The sequence below is a fragment of the Pan paniscus genome, chromosome X (genome assembly GCF_029289425.2).
Source record: "Pan paniscus chromosome X, NHGRI_mPanPan1-v2.0_pri, whole genome shotgun sequence".
NCBI classification, from domain to species: Eukaryota; Metazoa; Chordata; class Mammalia; order Primates; family Hominidae; genus Pan; species Pan paniscus.
In genome coordinates this window covers 21,350,300-21,373,946 of record NC_073272.2, presented here as the reverse complement: position 1 = coordinate 21,373,946, position 23,647 = coordinate 21,350,300, and the positions used below count along the sequence as shown (strand labels likewise).

General features: G+C 43.1%; 1 protein-coding gene across 18 annotated transcripts in view; it reads left to right on the top strand.

Moving 5' to 3' along the window:
• SH3KBP1 (SH3 domain containing kinase binding protein 1) overlaps positions 1 to 23,647 on the top strand; it is a 357,317-nt gene that overhangs the window by 316,035 nt on the left and 17,635 nt on the right. For all 18 annotated transcript variants that reach the window (XM_034950171.4, XM_034950169.4, XM_034950170.4 and 15 more), the window contains one exon: positions 1,429 to 1,514. In XM_034950171.4, the coding sequence (XP_034806062.1) occupies positions 1,429 to 1,514 (86 nt within the window). The remainder of the gene's footprint in view (positions 1 to 1,428; positions 1,515 to 23,647) is intronic.

The window sequence follows — 23,647 nt, the reverse complement described above, 5'->3', positions numbered from 1 at the left end:
GAGTTTACCCACAGCACCTGCCCTGACCTGACCTCCAGGTATACAGGTCTCCTGCTACAACCGTCCCTCGGCCCCTCATTGCCTCCCAGACAAAACAAGCCCTGTAGTATCCGGCCCAGCAGTCAGGTGTTCACCAACCTTGCCAGCCTTTGTCCTGTCACTTCTCTCTGAGGACTTCAGACTTTGGTCCCGGGGGACTTGGCCACACTGGCACTCTCACCTACACTGGAGTCATTGCTCAGTCACACCTCTTAGGAATATGTCCTCTCTCCCTTTTCCTCCAAGGCTCAAGTGTAACACCACCTCCTTGCCCACTACCCTCTGCCTCACAGATCTCCTGCACTGACCCACTCCTTTCTTCTAATAGGACTGTGACACCTGCGTCTTATAGCCTAGGCCATGTGTACCTGTGGCTGGCTGGCTGTCTCTCCCATTTAGACCACAAGCCATTCCAGAGTAGGCACACCTCTGAATACCCACAGCACAAGTGGCACATGACAAGTGCTTGTTGACTAAATCTTGTACTACTCATTGTGAGGTGTAACTTCAGGCCATGGTGGCCTTCGGGGCGGTGAGATGGACTATTTCTGTTACTTTGCTGGGAACAACTGCTCAGCTTCTCTCTCTCATTTTATGGGCAAGGATCTTTTCCTATTTCACCGCTCTCATAGCCCTTGGATAAACTCGTTTGTGACTCATCCCCCCAAAAGGGTGCAAAGAGCTGTCTTGTGGAGTAATTTGGAGGAACCTTCTGTTTGTGCATGAGAAGGCTAGGTTTCTCTCATCATCTTGGAGGCCTGTTCCCATCCCATAGAGCTGCTCCTAGCCCAGATACAGAGGGAAGTCATTCGTGTCCTGATGAGCATGGGGCACCCATCCAGGAGCCGTCTAATGTTACAGGCCTGAGCCCCAGCGCCAGCATTCAGGCCGCCAGATCTCAACTCGACACCTTGTGCCTTTCAACAGCCTGGCTGATGCCACAACCCCAGGCCAGAAAACCTTTTTCTCAAGGTTGAAAGTAGCTGACCTTTGACAAGCAGCATTGGCTAAATTCCTTGTTCCTTAAAAGGAAAGCTCCCAGTTATCATTAGCCAGTGTTTATTTGGCCGCAGGGCAGGAGCAGGCCCTATACTGCACCCTGTGTACCCAGCAGGAGGGTTTGTGGCTGGAAGTACATTGGCGAACAGTCATTATTAAAATAGCCATTTTTGAAAACGTGTGCTGGAGAGGGACGCATCCAGCCTGTCAGCTGGTCTGCACCCCATCTCATGTGGCTAGACAGCTCGTTGGTTCTCTGGCTCCCTCACAGGCAACAGTGCCATCCACTCCACACGCAGCACACTCCTTAACGTGTGCAGCAAGAAAACTGACAGAATGACAAGGACACACACCAATTATTAAATGTCTGGGCTTGTGTTTTTAATGTAGGGGTGACAGTCCAAAGATTGACTTGGCCGGCAGTTCGCTATCTGGCATCCTGGACAAAGATCTCTCGGACCGCAGCAATGACATTGGTGAGTAAGGACAGTGTTCTCGCTTCTCTTTGCAGAGTTAGTAAAGAACCTCAGAGCCTGGCTTGCCTTCAACCAGCATGATGAGAAGTAATAAAGCCATTGAAATGCCAGGCTGGCACCCTCGCTTGGCTTTAGGTGTTACAGTTTTGTAAAGAAGGGAAATGATGGTGCTTTCCACATTAAAACACAATGCCTGGGACCTTTCCCCTCCCTAGGAGAAATTCCTTACAAGATCTAATGAAAAGAAATGATGAATAAGCCTTTTTGTAAAAAGTGGGCATTAGCCCTTATGTTCACAGTTTCCAGTGATTTGTGTGTTTTGTGTAAAAAGGTGGATGGATGCAAATGTGAGATGGCAGGGTTCATTGTTGATACAGCACTTTTGACTGAGTTTCAAATGAGCTTTGGTATGGTAATTGCCACTTAGTTCAGAACATGAGTGAGTTTTCCCAAGGTCAGGATACCACCATGTGATAAATGGGAGGAAGCTACAGTCTCTCTGGGTAAATAAAAGTCAGAGGTCCTTTTGGAGGTGTACGTGAGTGGGTGTGAGGCCACCGGTGTGCTGTTAAGGCCACTAGTGGTCTGACCTGGGTGACAACCCTTTTAAGAAGTCCAGATTCAGGGACTAATTTTTTCTTATTATTTTATTTTATTTTTTGACATAAAGGCCATTTAATGATAGAAATATATAAAAATAATCATATTGTTTAGCAACAGGCTATCACATTTCTTGGGAAGAGGAAAATGACCTGCTTTAAGAAAAACTTGCAACCATGTGCAAGTCTTCATTTCAACATATTTTTCCCCATCCACTTAAGCATTTATCCTTTGAGTTATAAACAGTCCAATTACACTATTTTAAAATATACAATTAAATTATTATTGACTATAGACATGCTATTGTGCTATCAAATAGTAGGTCTTATTCATTCTTTCTAACTATATTTTTTGTACCTATTAACCATCCCCACCGCCTCCCCACCCCAGCCCTGTACTACCCTTCCCAGCCTCTGGTAATCATCCTTCTGCTCTCTACCGCCATGAGTTCAATTGCTTTGATTTTTAGATCCCACAAATAAGTGAGAACATGCAATGTTTCTCTTTCTGCACCTGGTTTATTTCACTTAGCATAATGATCTTCAGTTCCATCCATGTTGTTGCAAATGATAGGATCTCGTTTTTATGGCCAAATAGTATAAATTTTTTTTAGCTTTACATCTTCTGTTTGTACCTATCAAGGTCATAAGTTAGCATTCTCTCATATTCTACATAATATAGAAGGCTGAATTTTAAAATTTACTTTGTTTTAATTGAACTTTTTATTTTGAAGTCATTGTAGATTCACATGCAGTCGTAAGAAGTAATAGAAATCTGTGTACCCTTTACTCAGTTTCTCCCCAATAGTAACATCTTACAGAACTATAGTACACTGTCATGACTAAGATATTGACATTGATATGATCCACCAATCTTACTCAGATTTTCACAGTTTTACTAGTACTTGTGTGTGTATTTCGCTCTATGCTATATATATATATATATATATATATATATATATATATTTTTTTTTTTTTTTTGAGATGGAGTCTTGCTCTGTCACCCAGGCTGGAGTGCAGTGGTACGCTCTCGGCTCACTGCAACCTCTGCCTCCCAGGTGTAAGCGATCCTCCCACCCCAGCGTCCTGAGTAGCTGGGACCACAGGTACATGCCACCATGCCTGACTAATTTTTGTATTTTTTGTAAAGGTGGGGTTGCACTATGTTGCCCAGGCTAGTCTCGAACTCCTAGGCTCAAGCGATCCTCCCACCTTAGCCTCCCAAAGTTCCGGGATTACAGCTGTGAGCTACCGCACCCAGCCTGCAATTTTATCATACATGTAGGTTTGTGTATCTACCACCACAGTCAAGACATAGAACATTTCCATCACCACTAGATCCCTTGTGTTGCTCTTGTTAAGCCACACCCACCTTTCTCCAGCCCACCCCCTTCCCTAACCTCTGGCAAGCACTATCAGGGATTGATTTGACATGGAAGATAGCTTTCCAGCATCATCTGCTTGGGCCACTCACTTTAGAAACAGATGTGCGATGGTTGGCAGGCCTTGTAAGAGCACTAGAGCTCCCAACATGAGCATTCTGCTCTCCTGCTGCTGTCCCTCTGTTTGGGTGCTGTTTTCCTCTGAATCTGCTGATAGAGTTGCATCTTTGCAACTGCTGACCTGCAGTCTCTGGTCTGATCTCATAAAGGCTTGGGGCTAGGATGTGTGACTGTGACTGTAAATGCCAAAAGTACTTCCCCTGTTTCCACAAGCTCGTTTACATCCTCAGCCCTTGAGAAGCCCAGTCAGGAAGCATAACCTGATAGCTTGGGCTGATGCAATAACAGAAACTCTGGCCTGCTGTAGCTTTTGTTCTGCTTAAAGTGCAGACAGAGCAGAGCAGAGCAGTAATTGGCTGTGAATGAAAGGGGATTGTCAGAATGAGCCTAAGTTCCGGTTCTACCACCGCAGTTTCATATTTGGGCCCTGTTTTAAGCCAGGGTGGCTGGTTGGTGAAGGTCATGTGCGACCTCAGGAGGCTGTCTTGTCACCTCCCTCATGTCAATAGGAAGGGAGGTATTCTCCCTCCTCCAGAATATACAGGATAATCTGTCTTGCTTGCTAAGAGCATTCACCTTTGACCTTTGCATTCTTTGGGTCTGGAGATGTCTATGATCGCTATCATGAAAATATGAATCACATGTTTTTCAGTCTGATGAGCTAGTGTGGAAATATTGGGGGTATTGATGGGGGTGCGGGTTCATCTATAGAAGCTTTTCGTGCTGTGGAAACTAAGCACAGTTGCATGTATTTGGGAGCCCAGAAATAGAGTACTGAGGTTTGGTTTTCTCTCTCTCTTTGCCACAGAGACATTAATCCTAGAAGGCTATATCTTCTCAAGTTAATGGTATTTTTGTTTTGAGATAGTCTTGCTCTGTCACCCAGGCTGGAGTGCAACGGTGCAATCATTGCTCACTGCAGCCTCTAACTCCTGGGCTCATGCAATCCTCCCACCTCAGCCTCCCAAGTAGCTGGGATTACAGGTGCACACTACCACACCTGGCTAATTTAAAAAATTATTTTTGTAGAGACGGTGTCTCCGTATGTTACCCAGGTTGGCCTTGAACTCCTGGGTTCAAATGATCCTCCCACCTCGGCCTCCCAAAGTGTTGGGATTACAGGTGTGAGCCACCACGCCCAGCCTCAAGTTAACAATTTAATGTATGTTTTATTTGCATTGTAAGAAATAATGATTGACAGTCACATGATCAGTAAATACTTGAGTACCTACTACTCAAATGCAAGGCTGGCTGGAGACGGAGGCCCTCACACACGGGCTCTGCCTTCCAGGGGCTTTGGATCCATTTGGGCCCCTAAGATGGCAAATGAAAAGTTAAATAACACTGTAGGTCTGTATAAATGACTGAGTGGTAGAAAGTAATGCTAGTTGGAGGAGAGAGTGTTCCCTGGGGCCCAGGTTGTTGGAACAGGCTTTATAAAGGGGGACAGATTTGTCTGTATCTTGAAGTTGGATTTGCTTATGTGGGGGTAGTGGAGGTGGGCAGGAAAATCACGTGGTGAGTGTTGACCAGCCTGGCTGTGTTAGAGAGTTTGTGCTGGGAAGGAGGGAGGGTTATCCTGTGTATTAGTCCATTCTTGTATTGCTATAAAGACATATCTGAGACTGGGTAATTTATAAGAAAAGAGGATTCTGCAGGCTGTTCAGGAAGCATGGCAGCATCTGCTTCTGGAGAGGCCTCAGGAAGCTTCCAATCATGGCAGAAGGCAAAGGAGGAGCAGACACTTTTAAACACCCAGATATCTCGAGAACTCACTCACCATCATGAGTACAGTCCTAAGGGGATGGTACTAAACCATTCATAAGAAATCCACCCCCATGATCCAATCACCTCCCACCAGGCCGTGCCTCCATTGGAGATTACAACTGAACGTGAGATTTGGGTAGAGACACAGATCCAAACTATATCACCCTGGAATTGTAAGTAGGGACTGGATTGAGTTTGAGGGAGATGGATTTGTAATTTATTCTGTAGGCAGTGGTGATCATTGATAGTACACCAAAGTGACAGGATCAGGTCTAAAAATTCAGATAGTAACTGCTGGAGCTTTGTGAGACTAATCAGGTGAAGGAAAGATGGGTGTCAAGGAGTCAGGTTATTTGATACTTGGGGTGAGAGACAGCGCCAGAATGAAGCTGCTTACGAAAGGCTCAGGAAAGAAGAGATAGATGTGGAAGCAGCAATACAGGAGAATTTTTGCCAGGCGATATTGTCAGACAGTAGACTGGGTTTGGGAGTGGGGAGGAGGAGAGAATGATTTGTTAGTCTTGAGGTTTTAGGGTCGGGTGACTGGGGAATCCAGCAACATGGGTAGAAATGAGCATGTCAGAAGGAGGAGCTGGTTTGGAGGAAAACGTGATTAGTTTAGTTAAGCATGTTGGCTCTGAGAGTGGGCCAGACATGCCCGTGTCAGTGCCAAGTGGAGGCAGGAGGTAGAGGGCTGAGGCTCGAGAGGTTGGCAGGAATTGGAGGTAGGGATTAGGAGCTTCCTAGTGGCTGGAGAGAAGAGGGCAGGAGTAGCCTCTGCAGACCTGGGTTTGAATGCTGAATTGGCTGCTTCCCAGCTGAGTGGCCTTCTCCAATTTCCACAGACTTTCTGAGCTTCAGCTTCCTTATCTATAAAGAATACTAACATCTCTACTGGGCAGGTGGCTCATACCTGTAATCTCAGCACTTTGGGAGGCTGAGGCAGGAGGATTGTTTGAGCTGAGGAATGTGAGACTAGTCTAGGCAGCATAGTGAGACCCTATCTCTACAAAATTTTTTAAATAACCAGGTGTAGTGGCATACGCCTGTGTTCCTAGCTACTTGGGAGGCTGAGGTGGGAGGATCGCTTGAGCCCAGGAAGTAGAGGTTGCAGTGACCTGAGATCATAACACCGCAGTCCAACCTGGGTGACAGAGATCCCATCTCAAAAAAAAAAAAAAAAAAAAGACTAACATGCAGCAGTGACTCATACCTGTAATCCCAGCACTTTGGGAGGTGGAGGCAGGAGGACTGTTTGAGTTTAGGAGTTTGAGACCAGCCTGGGCAATATAATAAGACTCCATCTCTACCAAAAAAAAAAAAAAAAAAATTAGCCAGACGTGATGGCACATACCTGTGGTCCCAGCTACTCAGGAGGCTGAGGTGGGAGGATCACTTGAGCCCGGGAGGTGAATGCTGCAGTGAGCTATGATCATACCACTGCACTCCAGCCTGGGTGACAGTCAGACCCTGTCTCAAAAAAAAAAAAAAAAAACAACTCTATCAACTTCCTCACCTTGTCTTCCAGAATTATGTCAGATCACTTGGTGGCCTGTAAAAAAGATAGAAATGCTTGCTATTAATGTTGTTTGCTTGGAAGTGATAGTTGGGTCAGGAAGATAAAGTCCTCGCTGTGAGAAAAGGCAAAGAAGAAACTAGGGCTGAAGACCAAACCTCCACCAAGTCCACATTTAAGGGAAAATCAGGATCTTGCAACATCAGAGAGGCCAAGGGAGGAGAGAATTGTAAACAGAATGTCTATAGGCCCAAAGGCAGGAATGTTCTTTGTAGTTGGGTCGGTCAAGGAGAAAAAGACATTGCAGAAGTGGGTGGCTTTCCTTGGGGCTGCTTCGGTAGCATTTGTTCATTGCATTGGATCAAGTAGGAAATTATTTGTACCAGAATGTTTTGTTAGTGATTCAGACAATTGAAGCTGTCTAAATGTGGGCTGCAGTGAACAGCATAATACAACCCTGAAAACCACTGGAAACCATCCATGTTAGCTATAAATAAATCTGGGTTTCCGCTTAATAAAGCTATAATTTAAAATTATTATAATATTAAATTAGAGAACATGGCTTTTTCAGATCTTGTGTGGGCAGCTCCCAGCGTCTGTCAGCCAGCGATCAATTAGAAGGAAATCAATTGGTCCAAAACTAAATTGTTGATGTCAGTTCGAGATATTGTTTATATCAAACTATGCAGCCATATTTCAAGTAACATAATAGAAAACATGGACAAACTCCAACATAGGCCTGTGCATGAATAGAAATGAAAATTGTCCAGTTTTCTCTTGCTGATGGAAGAACCACTGTCTGATTGAATGGGAGATTATAGGCCATGAAGTCAAGTGCTATAACGTTTACTTTTATTATGCCGTATATTGTAGTTCCCACTGCATGGCAGGATTTATTGTTACACTTCAATGCTATCGAGATTTTCAGTTCCTTTCCCACTAAAGCACATAGCAACAGGCCTTCAGATAGGAAGCCTACTGTAAAGTAAGCCACCTGTTTTCAACTAATTGACTTAGAGAAAGCCCTTGTCATTCCTCCTCCTCAGTTGCCTAGCATCTTTGTTGGAACTGTTGTTTTTTTTCCATCCGATCCAGATCTCAAACTATTCCCACTTCCATCTCTTTACGTAGACCCCACCCCGTCTTCACTTGAGGACTGTGAAGATTTCCTCTCTGTCTTTTCAGCTTGACCCACAAAACGCACTTTGCACTGTAGTCAGTTTTGGGACAAGTGTTGCTTGCTTTAAAGTCAACAGACTTGGGACGTGGAAGTGGTTTGAAAGGTATCAAGGCTAACTTCAACTCATGCTCAGATCTCTCACAGATGCCTGGGGCCTATGGTTCCTTTGGACCAGGAAACGTGAAAGTACTTCCCTGTGCCCTGGAAACAGTATTAAGAGCCAGTCAATTTGAGGTTCCGGAAAGGTTCTCAAAGGGGATTATGGTGATGGTTGCACAACTCTGTAAACTTACCAAAATTATTGAGTTGTGCAGATAACATGGGTGAATTTTATGGTATGTATAAATTGTACCTCAGTAAAGCTGTTAAAAAGAAAAAAATAAGAACTAATTGAAATTTTCCTAACACTCACATTGAGGTCCCAATGTTAAAATAGATATGCACACCACTGATCAAATATGGGATTCAAAGTTCCCCTTTGCCCCACTTTTTTTTTCTGGAGACCGGGTCTCACTCTGTTGCCCAGGCTGCAATGCAGTGGTGTGATCTCAGCTCACTGCAACTTCCACCTCCTGCATTCAAGCGATTCTCCCACCTCAGCTTCCTGAGTAACTGAGACTACAGGTGCGTGCCACCATGCCTGGCTAATTTTTGTATTTTTTGGTAGAGACGGGGTTTCACCATGTTGGCCAGGCTGGTCTCAAACTCCTGAGCTCAAGTGATCCACCCGCCTCAGCCTCCCAAAGTGCTGGAATTACAGTCATGAGCCACCGCACCAGGCCTCCTTTGCCCCACTTTATAAAATAGTTGTGATTATTTAGAGTAACAACTACTACATTGATGTTTCTGCATCATCTGTAAACTAATCCTTTATATATATAATTACGTTTTAGATGTGTTAAGAAAGCTCTCCAGGCCGGGCGCGGTGGCTCATGCCTATAATCCCAGCACTTTGGGAGGCCAGCGGGGGTGGGTGGTGGATCACCTGAGGTCAGGAGTTCGAGACCAGCCTGGCCAACACGGTGAAACCCTGTCTCTACTAAAAATACAAAAAAAAAAAAAAAAATTAGCCGGGCACAGGCATAATCCCAGCTACTCAGGAGGCTGAGGCAGGAGAATCGCTTGAACCTGGGAGACAAAGGTTGCAGTGAGCCGAGATCACACCACTGTACTCCAGCCTGGGGAACAAGAGCAAAACTCCATCTTAAAAAAAAAAACAAAAGGTCTCCAAAACCTAGTAATCATTTTGTAATGTAAAACGTCCCCTTAGGGTGTTAAATGTGTGTATTGTTTTACACCATTTTAAAAAATCAAGGTCCACCTGGACATTGATCTGTAGCTGATTACAACCCTGGTGAAACAATAATCCCAAAGCGTTTGAAAGGATTAGGAGTGTTTTGTAAGCATGTTTGGGGTAGAACATGCCTTTATAACTTTTAATCCTCGTTGAGGTACAGTGTGAGTACAGGAGCTGTGTGTGGAATATCCTCGTGTTAGAATCATTCTGCTAATATAGTGGAGCACAAACCCTCCCCCTTCATCTCCCCTCTTCCATCGTCCTGAGGTTCTAGTGTTGAAATAAGAGCAGTGAGAGCAAGCAAGAGTAAGGAAAGAAAGAACTAATATTCACTGGGTGCCCACTAAATGTTTTGTCTATTTTTTTTCTCACCGTCCATAGCCCTATGAAGGATGTGTAATGACTCATGTTTTTACAGTGAAGGAACAGGGAAGAAAGCAAGCTGGGGAAACTGAGCAAGATTATCTGGCTAGTAAGAAATTGGAGTTGAAGGCCAGGCGCGGTGGCTTACACCTGTAATCCCAGCACTTTGGGAGGCCAAGGCGGGCAGATCACCTGAGGTCAGGAGTTCGAGACCAGCCTGGCCAACATGGTGAAACCCTGTCTCTACTAAAAATACAGAAATTAGCTGGGTGTGGTGGTAGGCGCCTATAATCCCAGCTACTTGGGAGGCTGAGGCAGGAGAATCGCTTGAACCCGGGAGGCGGAGGTTGCAGTGAGCCAAGATTGCACCACTGCACTCCAGCCTGGGGGACAAGAGCGAGACTTCACCTCAAAAAAAAAAAAAAAAAAAAAAAAAAATTTGGAGTTGAAGCCAGGTCTCTCTGACCCATAAGCCCAAACCTTCTAGGTCCACATCAGCATTTCTCAACTGCTCTCCCCAAGGGGACATTTGGCAATGTCTGGAGACATTTTTGACTGTCACATCGTAGGGGTGGGGGTGGAGATGCTACTGGCATCTAGTGGATAGAGGCCAAGGATGCTGCTAACCATCCACCAGTGTGTAGGATAGCCCCCACAGACAACAAAGAATGACCCAGTCCCAAATGTCAATAGCACCGAGGCCCAGAGAGCCCAGTCTGTGTTAGGAACAGGAAGAGGACAGGCTTCCCCTGCAAGTGCAACTTGTGTTCCCTGGAGTGGCCTGTCTCATTTCCTGAGAATCTCTATAAAACCTAGTTTGAAAATATTTCATATACAAAAAAGTAATTATATTTGAAGTAATTAAACATCAACCAAGGACATGACTGTGACCTTTGTGAGAGAGAAAGAGGAAGGGGGGGGGAGAGAGAGAGAGAGGGGAGAGAAGAGAGGGGAGAGGGGAGATCTTAAGGCTTGCAGCAAGTGAAATGATACCATTTGAGTCTGATTTCAAATAGAAAGAGTATTGGATTTGTGATTAGATATTTGCCAAAGATCAACTACCCAGTGTTTAAACGGGTATTACATAAAAGGACAATAACAAATTTGATCAATACTAAGTTCTAAATCTGTACTCTGTATGGTAAAGTTATACAGGAGAGCAAGAGAGAGCAATTGTAATAGCGACCATTAACACAACATTTTTGTGAATGTGACACCAAATCTCTACAAACAAGTGATTACATTCTTACCTTATTTTGCAATTTCTACCTTTTATGATAATAAATCACTTCTAAGGGTTTCTCATACAAATTTTGAGGAAAAATTCAGATCTCCTGACTTGGGGCTATTGGTTTTTCTGTCCTGTTTTTAAAATACATATTTTAAACTTCCCCTTTTGGAGCCAGAGAGCCAGTTATTGGTCCTTGCAGCATGTCAGATCATTGAGCAATTTCTCAGGTTCAATAAAACAAGATATACTGTGTCCTGCCTGCCATTAAAAAAAAACAAAAACCCATGAATGACACTTGGAGTGTTCCAGATTGACTACTGGCTGAGCGTGTGTGTGAACAACAGCCGCACCTTCCAGCTCTCTCGGGATTAGTTGCTCAGACATGAGAACTTTCACTGAAGAGCCACGGCTGGCTCCTGCAGACACTGTCTCCTTACTGGCAACCTTCAGACACAGCCTTTGGGACCAAGGACATGGTTGATGTTACCTGTGCTGAAGAACAGGAGATACGGTTGCTACTGGTCTACAGTCAAGTCTGCATATGACGGGCTGCGGTGCCCATGTGTGGACGTGTGCAGCTCCGGTCCCTATCTAGGGACACAAATCGTGATCAAACTTAAATTTTCGTCAGGAGTAGCTGAAAAGCACTATACATTTCTCAAGTGTGATGACAGAAAGCAAAAGAGATTGTGCTGAGGGTCAAACGCTTTATACAAAGGAAGTGAAACAGGTTGCGCTTCTGATTGATGGGTTTTTAACCCAGGCAATCCTCTGAGCATTTTGGGTTCCTTCCTCGAACTTACAGAGGCGTAGCTAATTCAGAACAGCTTCTGTGGATGGCCTTCTCCCTGCATCGCCCTTGAGCCCTCCCCTGGTTCCCAGCCTCTCAGGCTCACAGTGGAGGTGTGCTGCTGAGGAAACAAGGTCAAGTTGGCAACCAGCACTCATTTCGAAAGGCATCCTCCAGTCCTACAGGAGATGGTCCTTCAGGGCCCTTTGAAGGGCCTGATCTTGGGTGTAAAATGAGCATCTCCACTTAGACTTTCTCAGTCAAAGATGTTGATCCTCACCAGAACTGAGGTGCTCACCTCTGCCTGTGCACCTTGCACAGGGCGGTCCTGCTGGCCTTTAGTGGTCCATCACGGTGGCTGGGTTTGTGCTTAGTTATGAGGGTCTTCACGAACATCTTTTACACCATAACATCCCATAAGCGCAAACTCAGTAAACATTGAAAGTGCCTGTAGGAAAAGCCTCACAAATGCTATAGAAACAGGGGGAGGCTACGTCAAAGTGGGGACATGATGGCAAATGTTGCAGAACCTCATTGCAGCAGTGCATTTGGTGGTATGAATTATTCCAATATACAGAGAGCAAATTAGTACTGTCCTACCCAAGTGCTCTATACCCACGAGCCTGCAAAATAGCTGACCTGAGAGAGGTGGAGGGACATTTAGGGAGCATCAATTCAGATGGCTGTTGGCTTGGAGAGGGTCACAGAGGCTAGTAGCTGTGTGGACTTGCAGGCAGCCCCAAATGCTCACCTATGTGCAGAGTCAGCATGTCCTCCCTCCCCTGGTAATGTGGTCGCCTGCATCTCTGTGGCCAGGGCCCTCGTTCATCATTCAGTCTGATGGCTTGAGTGTCTCTATGTTTGCTACATGCTGAGACCGTATTCTAGTGCCGTATTCTGGAGGTACTGGGTGTACCTACAGGTTTAAGAATGCAAATCTGGAGGTACACCCAGTGGATTCAAAGTAGTCTCATAGAACAAAGAGACTTATATAGTGACCTTTGCTGCATCCACAGTATACACCACAGAGGTCTCTGAACTGAAAATGAATGTGGAAGCAAGGGAACAGGTGATGTTCAGCTCTCAGATCTCACATGGCATTTATTTGGCTTGAGGTGCCCCCCTCCCCCTGTCCCCTGGCTGTGGGCTCATGGATTGGCAGAGCCCGGTTATGGCTTCCGTTTTACTTGCAAATATCCAGAGGAATGTACAATCTACCAGAAAATTGTGCTCAGGCATCCCTTTGTCACATTAAAAGCATTATGGACACACGACATTTTATTAAGTATTTTGTTCTGGTATCACTTTATTAAGTAAATTATCAAAATCCTTATTTAGCCATGGACTCTCATTAAAGCATGTTCCGGAAACCTTGGCCAAGGTTAGGAGCCTGTAAAGTTTGATTCATTGCAAAAGAAAAGTGATTAGCAGTTGGAGAGTGACATTGATGGGCCCCATTAAAAGGTCATTGGATGTGGTGGTGGCAAGCGAAGGTTGGAGTTGGAGGTCAGCAGGATGCCCTGATTTAGAACCAAGCTTACCTGTCCATAACCTATAGTGACACTCTCTTCATCTCCCCAGGCCTTAGCCATGTCTCCCTGAGGTTCATACTGTTTGGAATTTCACAGGCTCATTTATCAAAAAAAAAAAAAAAAGGCTTTTAATTTGGGAGACGGCTTGATTTTTCTTTTATTAATGATGCACATTCAAAATAAACAAATGCCATCTCCTACTGGAAAGGGTATAATCTCCAAGTGTAAAATTGAACAAATTTAGCTTAATGGGAAACTCACAATGTTGACCTTTTTCTCAGTGCATTATGACTGGTGATAACCTTGGCGCAGACACATGCCAGTTCTTTTGAAAACCATAGGTCCAGCTCACATCTGCAAAGATGGAAGGTGGCGGGAAAGAGAAATGTTGGGGGCAAGGAAAAGGCCCTAGAGAGAGTCAGGCGTTGAAGCAGTGGCTCAGGTAAAAACTTAAGTGTCCAGAAATGTACAATTAGTAGATTAACTTTTTTTTTTTGATAGAGATAGGATTACTTGTAATTTTTTTCCTAAGAAAAAGTCATGGAGTGTCGGATTTTTCAGAGCACTTTAAATCCTTTTTACCTTCTCCTGATGTTTACAAATGAGAAATAGCTCATCAAGTTACCCAGGCTGGTGAATGAGAGCCTGCCAGCCCTTTCTAGCAGTTTTGGGGGACTCTTGTCTCTCCTAGGGTAGTAAAAAGCATACTAGGCTTTGAGACAGAAGGTTTTTCCTCCTCAAATTTTGTAGTAAGTGTAATTTTGGCTTCCATGTAATTCTGGACATTAGAATATTATTGTTTCACATATGCATTAAAATTCTATATTATGAGTATCAGACTGCTCTTTTTTTTTTTTTTTTTTTGAGACAGGGTCTTGCTCTGTTGCCCAGGCTGGAGTGCAGTGGCACAGTCACAGCTCACTGCATGCTCAACCTCCCAGGCTCAAGCAGTCCTCCTACCTCAGCCTCCCAAGTAGCAGGGACCACAGGTGTGCACCACCATGCCCAGCTAATTTTTTATTTTTTGTAAAAATGCATCTCACTGAGTTGCACAGGCTGGTCACAAACTCCTAGGCTCAAGCAATCCTCCCGCCTCGCTTCCCAAAGTGCTGGGATTACAGGCATGAGTCATTGCACCTGGCCCTGCTCTTCTTATATCTAAATAAAGTGCTGTTAAAGAAGATGAAATGACCCATACATCTTGCTCTCGAAAAAGAAATGTGCACTCTGCTCTGGCTGCTCATCCCACTGAAGCTGACCATCAAGCACACCATTGTACCTCCTTGGATCTTGGTTTTTCATCATTAATCCAGGGGCTTGGATGACATGATCATAAATAACCCAATTCAGGCAGTGCATGGGGTCTCATTCCTGTAATCCCAGCACTTTGGGAGGCAGGAGGGATCACTTGAGGCCAGCAGTTCGAGACCAGCCTGGGCAATATAGGGAAATACTCTGTCTCTACAAAAAATATTAAAAAGAAAGGACCCAGCGCAGCGTCACAGTCTATGTTTCTCTAACCCTGTCCATTTCTTTTAGCTGAGTTTTCTAGACATTGAGAAAACTGCTGTCTTGGTAGCCTCTGAATCCTCTTTGAAATGAAGCAGCTTATTCTTTCCTTTGTCTCTTTACTTCATTTTCTTTAGTTCTGTCAGTTCTTTTAATCTAGAATTGATAATTTGGCCCTTTATAAGATCTAATCTAGGGATTTTTTTTTTTTGGCTTAATGATTTTTTGCTTTTAAATGATTTGCTGGCTATATGGAGATTTAAGAAATTGTTAAGGGGTTATGAACATAACTATTTTTTTTTATTTTTAGTGATGGGGTGTTGCTATGTTGCCCAGGCTAGACTTGAACTCCTGGGCTCAAGTGATTCTCCCACCTTAGCCTCCTGAGTAGCTGCGACTATAGGCATGCGACTGCACCTGGCTCATGAGCATACCTTTTTGTAAAGTTTTAAAAAGTACTCATTCATCTTTTAAAAGAATTATTTTGATTTTTTTAACCCAAGTTATTACAGGGAAATGTGAAAGAGTAGGATGTTTGCCCTCCTAAATAAGTTTGAGATCCTAGAGAAAACCCTGACATAGATGCAAGTTCCAGGTTGCAAGTTCTATTTTCAAATCAGTTGGTTAGTAATTCTTTGCTTCCAGTGACATTGAAGGAGGTACCCACTAAGTTGTTTGGTGGTAGACCATTAAAAATAATAATTCCTGGTGATGCTAGACTATGGTCTGGTTTTTGGCATATAATTTGCAAGGAGTTCAGAGAATTGAGTGACATTGATAACAAAATTATTTCCATTCTGGCCGGGCGCAGTGGCTCACACCTGTAATCCCAGCATTTTGGGAGGCCGAGGCAGGTGGATCACGAGGTCAGGAGTTTGAGACTAGCCTGGCCAATATGGTGAAATCCCGTCTCTACTAAAGATACAAAAAACTTTTAGCTGGGTGTGGTGGCCCATGCCTGTAATCCCAGCTACTCTGGAGGCTGAGACAGGAGAATCGCTTGAACCCGGGAGGCGGAGGTTGCAGTGAGCCAAGATCGTGCCACTGCACTCCAGCCTGGGTGACAGAGTGAGACTCCATCTCAAAAAGAAAAAAAAAAATTGTTTCCATTTAATCTACTTTTTTTTTTTTTTTTTTTGGTGAGACAGAGTCTCACTCTGTCACCCAGACTGGAGTGCAGTGACACCATCTCAGCTCACTGCAACCTCCGCCTCCCGGGTTCAAGCGATTCTCCTGTCTCAGCCTCCAGAGTAGCTGGGATTACAGGCATGGGCCACCACACCCAGCTAAGTGTTTTTTGTATTTTTAGTAGAGACGGGGCTTCACCATGTTGGCCAGGCTGATCTTGAGCTCCTGACCTCAAGTGATCCACCCGCCTCGACCTCCCAGTGTGCTGGGATTACAGGCATGAGCCACCACACCCAGCCTCCATTCCATCTACTTCTATTTAAGTGAACAAATTTTCTTGGCACTTACGTCTCTAAAATGAAAAATAGAGAGTTGATACCAAACCATCTCTTCCTGGTATTGAGTGATAATCATACACACATGAAGTGTTTGAGGGAAAAGCCCAATAAAATTCTGTTTTGTCATGCTTAAAAATTATTTATCAAAATGTGTTCTGATCATTTGTATACTAATAATAATGTAATGAGAACTCAATCCAGAAGAAAAATAATTTTTACACTTAGAGTCTTAAGATTTCAGGAAAGAAAAAATCTTAAACTTCAATTTCTATACATGTTTTTACAATAGAAAGATGATAAAATAGTTAACAACAGACTTGAAAATGGATTAGGATAAAATTCAGCAGTAGGGGTTGGAAATATGAATTTAAGGAGGAAAAGGAAGGATGTAAAATTTCCAACTGTTAAAATCTTATGATATTTTAAAATGGATGATGGTGGTGGTTAAATTGCTGCAGTATTCAAATATATATTGGATATATTTAAGAAATCTATGTAAGTTATATTTTAAAATCTCAATGTTTAGAATATAACAGAAATTACATCCTTTGTGAGTAAAACTTACATAAAAGTTTAGATTTCAACTTGATATGTGTGAGGAGGTTATACAAGGGTTTCCAAAATTATTTTAGCAAGTACACTGGCTTCATAAATATATCATTTTATACTTACACAAACATTTCTATGGATTAATTTCTAGAAGTGACACTGATATATCTGAAGGTGTACACATTTACATTTTGTAATAGGTATTGCCAAATGGCATACAGAAAGGTTGTGCCAATTTATGTTCCTGTGGATAATAGTGTAACTACTGTTTCCAATAGAGAATTACATTATTTATCAGATCACTTTGCATAGCAAATTTGGGCCTGTAGTGAGCAATTTTTAAAGGAATGCAAATGTGGAGAGCTACTTTTCCCCACTTAGCATTGCTTGTCATCAATCCGAGTGAATCACTACCTCTCCTCGAAGCAAGACTACAGTAAGACGTGTCCCCCCTTTCTCTGATCTAAATTGGGTCCCCATGCTATCATTGCTAATTTCACCTTTTATCATTCTTTCATAGTAACTAAGAGAATTTGTAATTATCCATACAAAAGCCTGTCTCCCTCAGTGGGTTCTTAGCTCCATGTGGGCAGGGAATGTGGCTATTTTCCACCCCTGTATCCCCCTTTGCCTAGCCCAGTGCCTAGCTCATAGTGTATGCTCAGAAAAATAGCCACTGAATGAATGGGCTGAGCGTTTAAGTGAGGGGAAATATCAAGATGCAGGATCATAATACACAATCTTCATTGCCACTAGCCACGTGTGACTATTAAAATTTAATTAAATAGCTATACTTACCCATAATCTATGCACTCTGTAGCCACGTGGGGCTAGTGGCTACGATTTGAATAGTATAGATTATAGAAGATCATCACAGCAAGTTCTACTGGACAGTGCTGATATAGGATGATTGTACATTCATTTTCAAAACTATCCCTATGCTTGGCACAAAGTAAATACTTAAGAAATGTTTGATTGAATTAATGAGCAAATAAACACTGTATCTCCCTCTCTTATTCTTGAGCTACACGTTTTGATGTAGAAGTTGCTCGTACCAAATTGCCAAACATTCTCTTAACTTGCCTAACACATTACATTTCTTGCCACAGAGTGCCTTGAAGAAGCCAGCCCCTTTTCCTGCCCATTTGAAAACTCATTTGAATAAAATAGAAAAAAAACAAGCAACGTTCTGTAGTGGAAAGAATCCCTTGGATGTGAATCTGTGTGTGGGCCCTGTTACTTGTTGGTAGTGACCTTGGGCATGTTTTCTAACCTCTGGCCCTCCATCTCTTTCTTTGTGGATTATAGTAATGCCCACACAGCATGGGGTTTTGTGTACATGAAATGAGGGTGTGTGCATGCGAAGCATCTAGTAATGGCATGGCTGGCACATGGAGTTCAAAACAGTAGCTCAAAACTTGTTTATAGCAAGGCATGGTGGCTCATGTCTGTAATCCTAGCACTTTGGGAAGCTGAGGCAGGAGGATTGCTTGAGGCCAGGAGTATGAGATCAGCCTGGGCAACATAGCAAGATCTCATCTCTACCAAAAAATAAGACAAAACAAAAAATAACTGGGTGTGGTAGCTAGCTAATTGGGAGGCTGAGGCAGGAGGGTTGCTTGAGCCCAGGAGCTTGAAGCTATAATACCATGAGCTATGATCACACCACTGCATGCACTCCAGACTGGGCGACAGAACGAGACCCTGTCTCTAAAAAAAAGGAAAACCAAAACCCCCGAAAACTTATTTATTCTCAGCAGCTTGCGTCCTGCAAACTTCACACCTGGATTATAAATGAAAACACAACAGCTGATCTCCTATATCCTTACACATTTTGGAGGGCTTATTTTCCTGCAGAATCTAATCATTGCTAATCATTTCAGTTAGTGAGTCAGCTAACACAGGTGCTCATTTGACCCCTCCCTAATATTGGGCCCATCTTGATAGTCTGCACAGATTTTCCACACTAGTCAAATGACTGAGGCATGGAGCGAGACTTCCTCCTCCCATTCAGACTACCTCATGGTGTTTCTGCAATGCGGAGAAAGTACCTGCGGCCCTGTGGGTTTAGAGTTTTCTCATCTTAGACCTTGGAAAAAAAAAAAAAAAGGTAGGGGAGGGGGGATTTCTAGCCTTGCTCTTAGATTCTTGTTTCCAAATCCCACAGCTCCATTAATGGTGTATGAAAACAGAATTCTATCTGCATGATTTGAAAGGGTTTTCACATAGTCTCTCATTTACGAAAGAATAATCTTATGAAGCTGATGGCTCAGATAATTCTCTCATTTTTTTCCTGCTGGAAAATCTGAAGCCTAGAAAGGTTGTTTGTTAATGTATTTAATAATCATTTTTTGAACACTCGCTGCAAGCCAGGAGTGATCTTAAGTCCAGGGAAGCAGAGAGAAAAGCCATAGCTTCTTCCCTGGCTGGTGGGGGAGGCAGAGAAGTCAACAGGAAATGTCAGTACAGGGCACTAAATGCCGAGATCACGATGATGGGTGAGTAGGGATGCACCCAACCCAGGTCTTAGGGTGCAGTCTGGCTTCTTGGAAGAGGCCTCAGTTGTGGCACTGAAGGAATTAGTCAGGAGAGGAAGCCCTGAAGGGACATACTCAGATGGGGACTGTACACCTCTCTGGTGGCAGCATGTGAGTGGTAAGGGGCTTGAAGTGAGAAATCTATTAACAGTGGTTCCAGGCAAGAAATTCAGCGGCCTTAATAATCTGAGACAGGGTGTGGAGGAGAAGAGATGGCTTCCAGAGTTATTGGGAGGTAGCGACATTGCCAGGTTTTAGCTGTAAGCAAACTTATATCCTAAAGCTCTGTTTAAAGTGCACAGCAACATGCTATAATGAATGCAGAGAACCATTTAGGAGCTCCCAAAGAACTCTGCTGGTGACAGCTAGCCTGACTTAGCCTTTTGACTGTTTCTCCTCTGTGCTTTCAGTGGATGTGCTTTACGTCACCTGCGGTCACTGGTACCATTGCTCCTATCCATGGAAAATGAGGCTACATTTTCTAATTGAACCAAATAGAGTGTGACTGAAGTTCATGGAAAATGAGCAACTTCATGTGCCATGAAGAGTCAAAGGCCCTTTCCAAGCCAACTCCATCGTGCCCAACATGAATTATCCCCGTATGTCTGCAGAGAGTTTGTTGTCCAAGTATCACAAAAGCAAAGGGCCTCTCGTCCTTATGAAACTAACTTCTTAAAAATACCCCAGCATTTGCCAGTTCAATAGTTTTGGACTGACTTATGGGCATTAAAACCTTTTTCTCTTAAGAGGAAAAATTCCCAGCCAGGCCGAGAAAGCTCATATCAAGTTTCAGCTTGATTCATTTCAAAACCACCATGAAAATTGGGACATTTTCTCCACACCACAATGGGTTAGTCATGGAAATTCTGCCTTAATCGCAGCTACCATGGCCACAGCCATGAAGCATGCGCTCTGTGCCTCTGAAAAGTGATGTGACAGTATTGGAGAATTTCTCCCCTTCACTGTCAGAAAGCAGAAATGCATTACAGTTCATGGTCTATGGAAAAATGCCAGGGTAACCTGAGGTTCCCTTTTCAGCAAGCAATCTCATATTTGATACATTTTTTTTCTGTATGGCAGTTTGGTTTGGTAGCTGTTTCCAAAAAGTGCTCTTTCCAAACTAAAACTATGGAAAGTTAAACTTAGCAGAAATGTGCATTAAGCTGGGTTTAGTGGCTCACGCCTGTAATCCCAGCACTTTGGGAGGCCGAGATGGGTATCGGATCACCTGAGGTCAGGAGTTCGAGACCAGCCCGGCCAACATGGTGAAACCCCGTCTCTACTAAAAATACAAAAATTAGCCAGATGTGGTGGCACGTGCCTGTAATCCAAGCTCCTCGGGAGGCTGAGGCAGGAGAATTGCTTGAACCCGGGAGGCAGAGGTTGCAGTGAGCCGCGATTGTACCACTGCACTGCAGACTGAGGGACAGAGCAAGACTCTGTCTCAAAAAATATATATATATTATATTTTAATATGATATATAATATTATATTTTAATATGATATATATTATATTTTAATATGATATATAATATTATATTTTAATATGATATATAATATTATATTTTAATATGATATATAATATTATATTTTAATATGATATATAATATTATATTTTAATATGATATATAATATTATATTTTAATATGATATATAATATTATATTTTAATATGATATATAATATATTTTAATATGATATATAATATTATATTTTAATATGATATATAATATTATATTTTAATATGATATATAATATTATATTTTAATATGATATATAATATATTTTAATATATAATATTATATTTTAATATATATATTTTAATATATATTATATATTTTAATATATTATATATTTTAATATATATAATATATTATATTTAATATATATTATATATTATATTTTAATATATTATATAATATATATTTAATATAATATATAATATTTTATATATATAATATATATTGTATATTAACATATACTTTATATATAATATATATTATATATTAACATATATTTTAATATATATAATATATATTATATATTAACATATATGTTAATATATATATAATATATATATGCATTAAGAGGTTAAGAGTGGCTTCCCCTGAGGTATTCGGACCTTCCTCTTACTCATGAGTGACAGAAATAGAGCAGTCTTCTCTGCCATATGTCCTGGAGACTCTTGCTAAGCGTGGCCAGGCTTCACTGTGCATAGGTCTTCTTAGTGCAAACCTCAACCAGTAAAACAGAATGGGCCTTTCCGCCTTCTCTGCATCCATAGCAGAGAATGCTTCTTCAGCCTCGAAGCTACTCACATCCCGCTAGGAGCCACTTCTATAAGCTACATTCCTGGTTTTTTTCTTGAGATAGTTTGTTCATTTGTTCGCTTGTTCCTTTATTGACAGAGGAACCAGCATGTTTTCCCTAGGAACATTCTAGACTTTGAGAACACAAGGATGAGTTCCTGCCCTCCTGGGGCTCACAGCCTAAGTGCGGGAGACAGACATCACACTTCTGGGTTGTTTTAAAAGTATAACTCATTACAGACTGCCACCTCACACATTCTGAAATCCTAAACTGCCAGGTGGACTTAATTCAGTGGGCCCAGGAGGGTCGGGGGATGGCAAAGATGGAATCCTCCCTGGAGTCCTGGCAGAAGTTTCCTGGTGTGAACTTGTCCACCCCTGCACACAAGTGGACTTACCAAGTCCATCCTAAGAGGGGCCCAAAGCTGTCCCATCCCCTCCCCTGGCTCCCTGCATTCCTCTCCCACCCCACTGTTATGCTGGGTCACATCTCGGGCCTCTTCCTAGCTCCAGCTGCAGTGTGTCTGACCTGTCACCAATCATTCGAGCCTTTGGCCACCATTTTCGTCAAGTGCTCCAGCACCTCTGTGGCCCTCCAAATCGGGCCAGCACTCCTCAGCCCAGCATGGGAGGACCCACTGTTAGAGAGCCCAGGCAGGCTCTCTATTCACTGGGCCCTGGAACACCCTTCAGTCACTTGGTGGCCTCTCCACTCCTCCGCTTGGCCAAATCCTCACTCCCTTCCCTCCCCTCAGCCCCCAGCCTCTTCTAGAGCAGTGCTTCTCAGCTTTTGCCGCATGTTCACATCCCCTGGGGAGATTGACATCTGCTTGTGCCCAGGATGCACCCTAGATGGGGTGAGTCAGTTCCTGGGATGCAGTGGTGTTTTGTTTTTTTAAATTGTCCAGGTGATTCCTCCGTGCAGCTGAGTTGGAGAAGCAGTGTTAATTAGCCTTTCGTTGTTCTTTAGTCACTTCATCCTGTTCAGTTTTTGCTCCTGAGCTTGTTTTAGTTTCCTGGACAGAGCCATAATATAGGTTTGTCCAGCTCTGCCCCTGGTAGCTACCAGCCAAGGCCGTTGGCAGCTGTCTGTTTGCTGGAAACTTTAACAGCCCCCTCTTCCATCTCCTTCACTGGCTGCCAGTCAGCATCTGCTTCTTGGGTTTTTGTCCTCTCTCCTCTCCCCGAGCCTTCCTCTGCCCCTCGTCATGCCTCTGTCCTCCCCAACCAGCACCCCGCCCGGCCCCCAACAAACCTCCCTGTCCTGGGCCTTATTTCCTTCTTCCAGAACAGTTGGAGATCTGCACGGATAAGCTGCTAAACTCATTATATGTAGAGTACATGCAAGGATATTTGTGCGGCGCTCTTCCAAAACAGTAAAACATAGGAGGGGGAAATGATTTGGAAACTAGCTATCCAACAAATGGGATTGATTAATTGCAGTGCAACAACAATTAAAGTATTTACAAAGAATTTTTAGAGACATGGCATATCCGGTTAAGGGAAATAAGCAGAATGCAATATTACATATAGTATGAGCTATACTATCTACAGGAAAAGAAGCCTGGGGGAGAATGTACCAGAATACTAACAGTGCTTGTCTTGATATGGTAAGATTATAGCTGACTTTCTTTCGTTGTTACAATTTCGTGTTTTGTTTTTTAAAAATTATACGCTAATCATGTATTACATTTATCATCAGGGGAAAGTGATTTAAAAAGATGAATTGGGGGGGTGTTCATGTCAGATGGTGGCTTTTTACATCCATCCAAGTGTGTAATGGGGAATTTTCATTTTAGACAACATGGACTCAGTAGAGGAGAGTCCCAGGGTAGAGTCTGGAGGAGAACCTTTTAAGAAAATAAGTTTCTCCAACCTGGGCAACATGTCAAAACCCCGTTTCTACAAAAATTAGCCAGGTGTGGTGTTGCGTGCCTGTAGGGAGGCTGAGATGGAAGAATCACCTGAGTCCAGGAGGTTGAGGCTA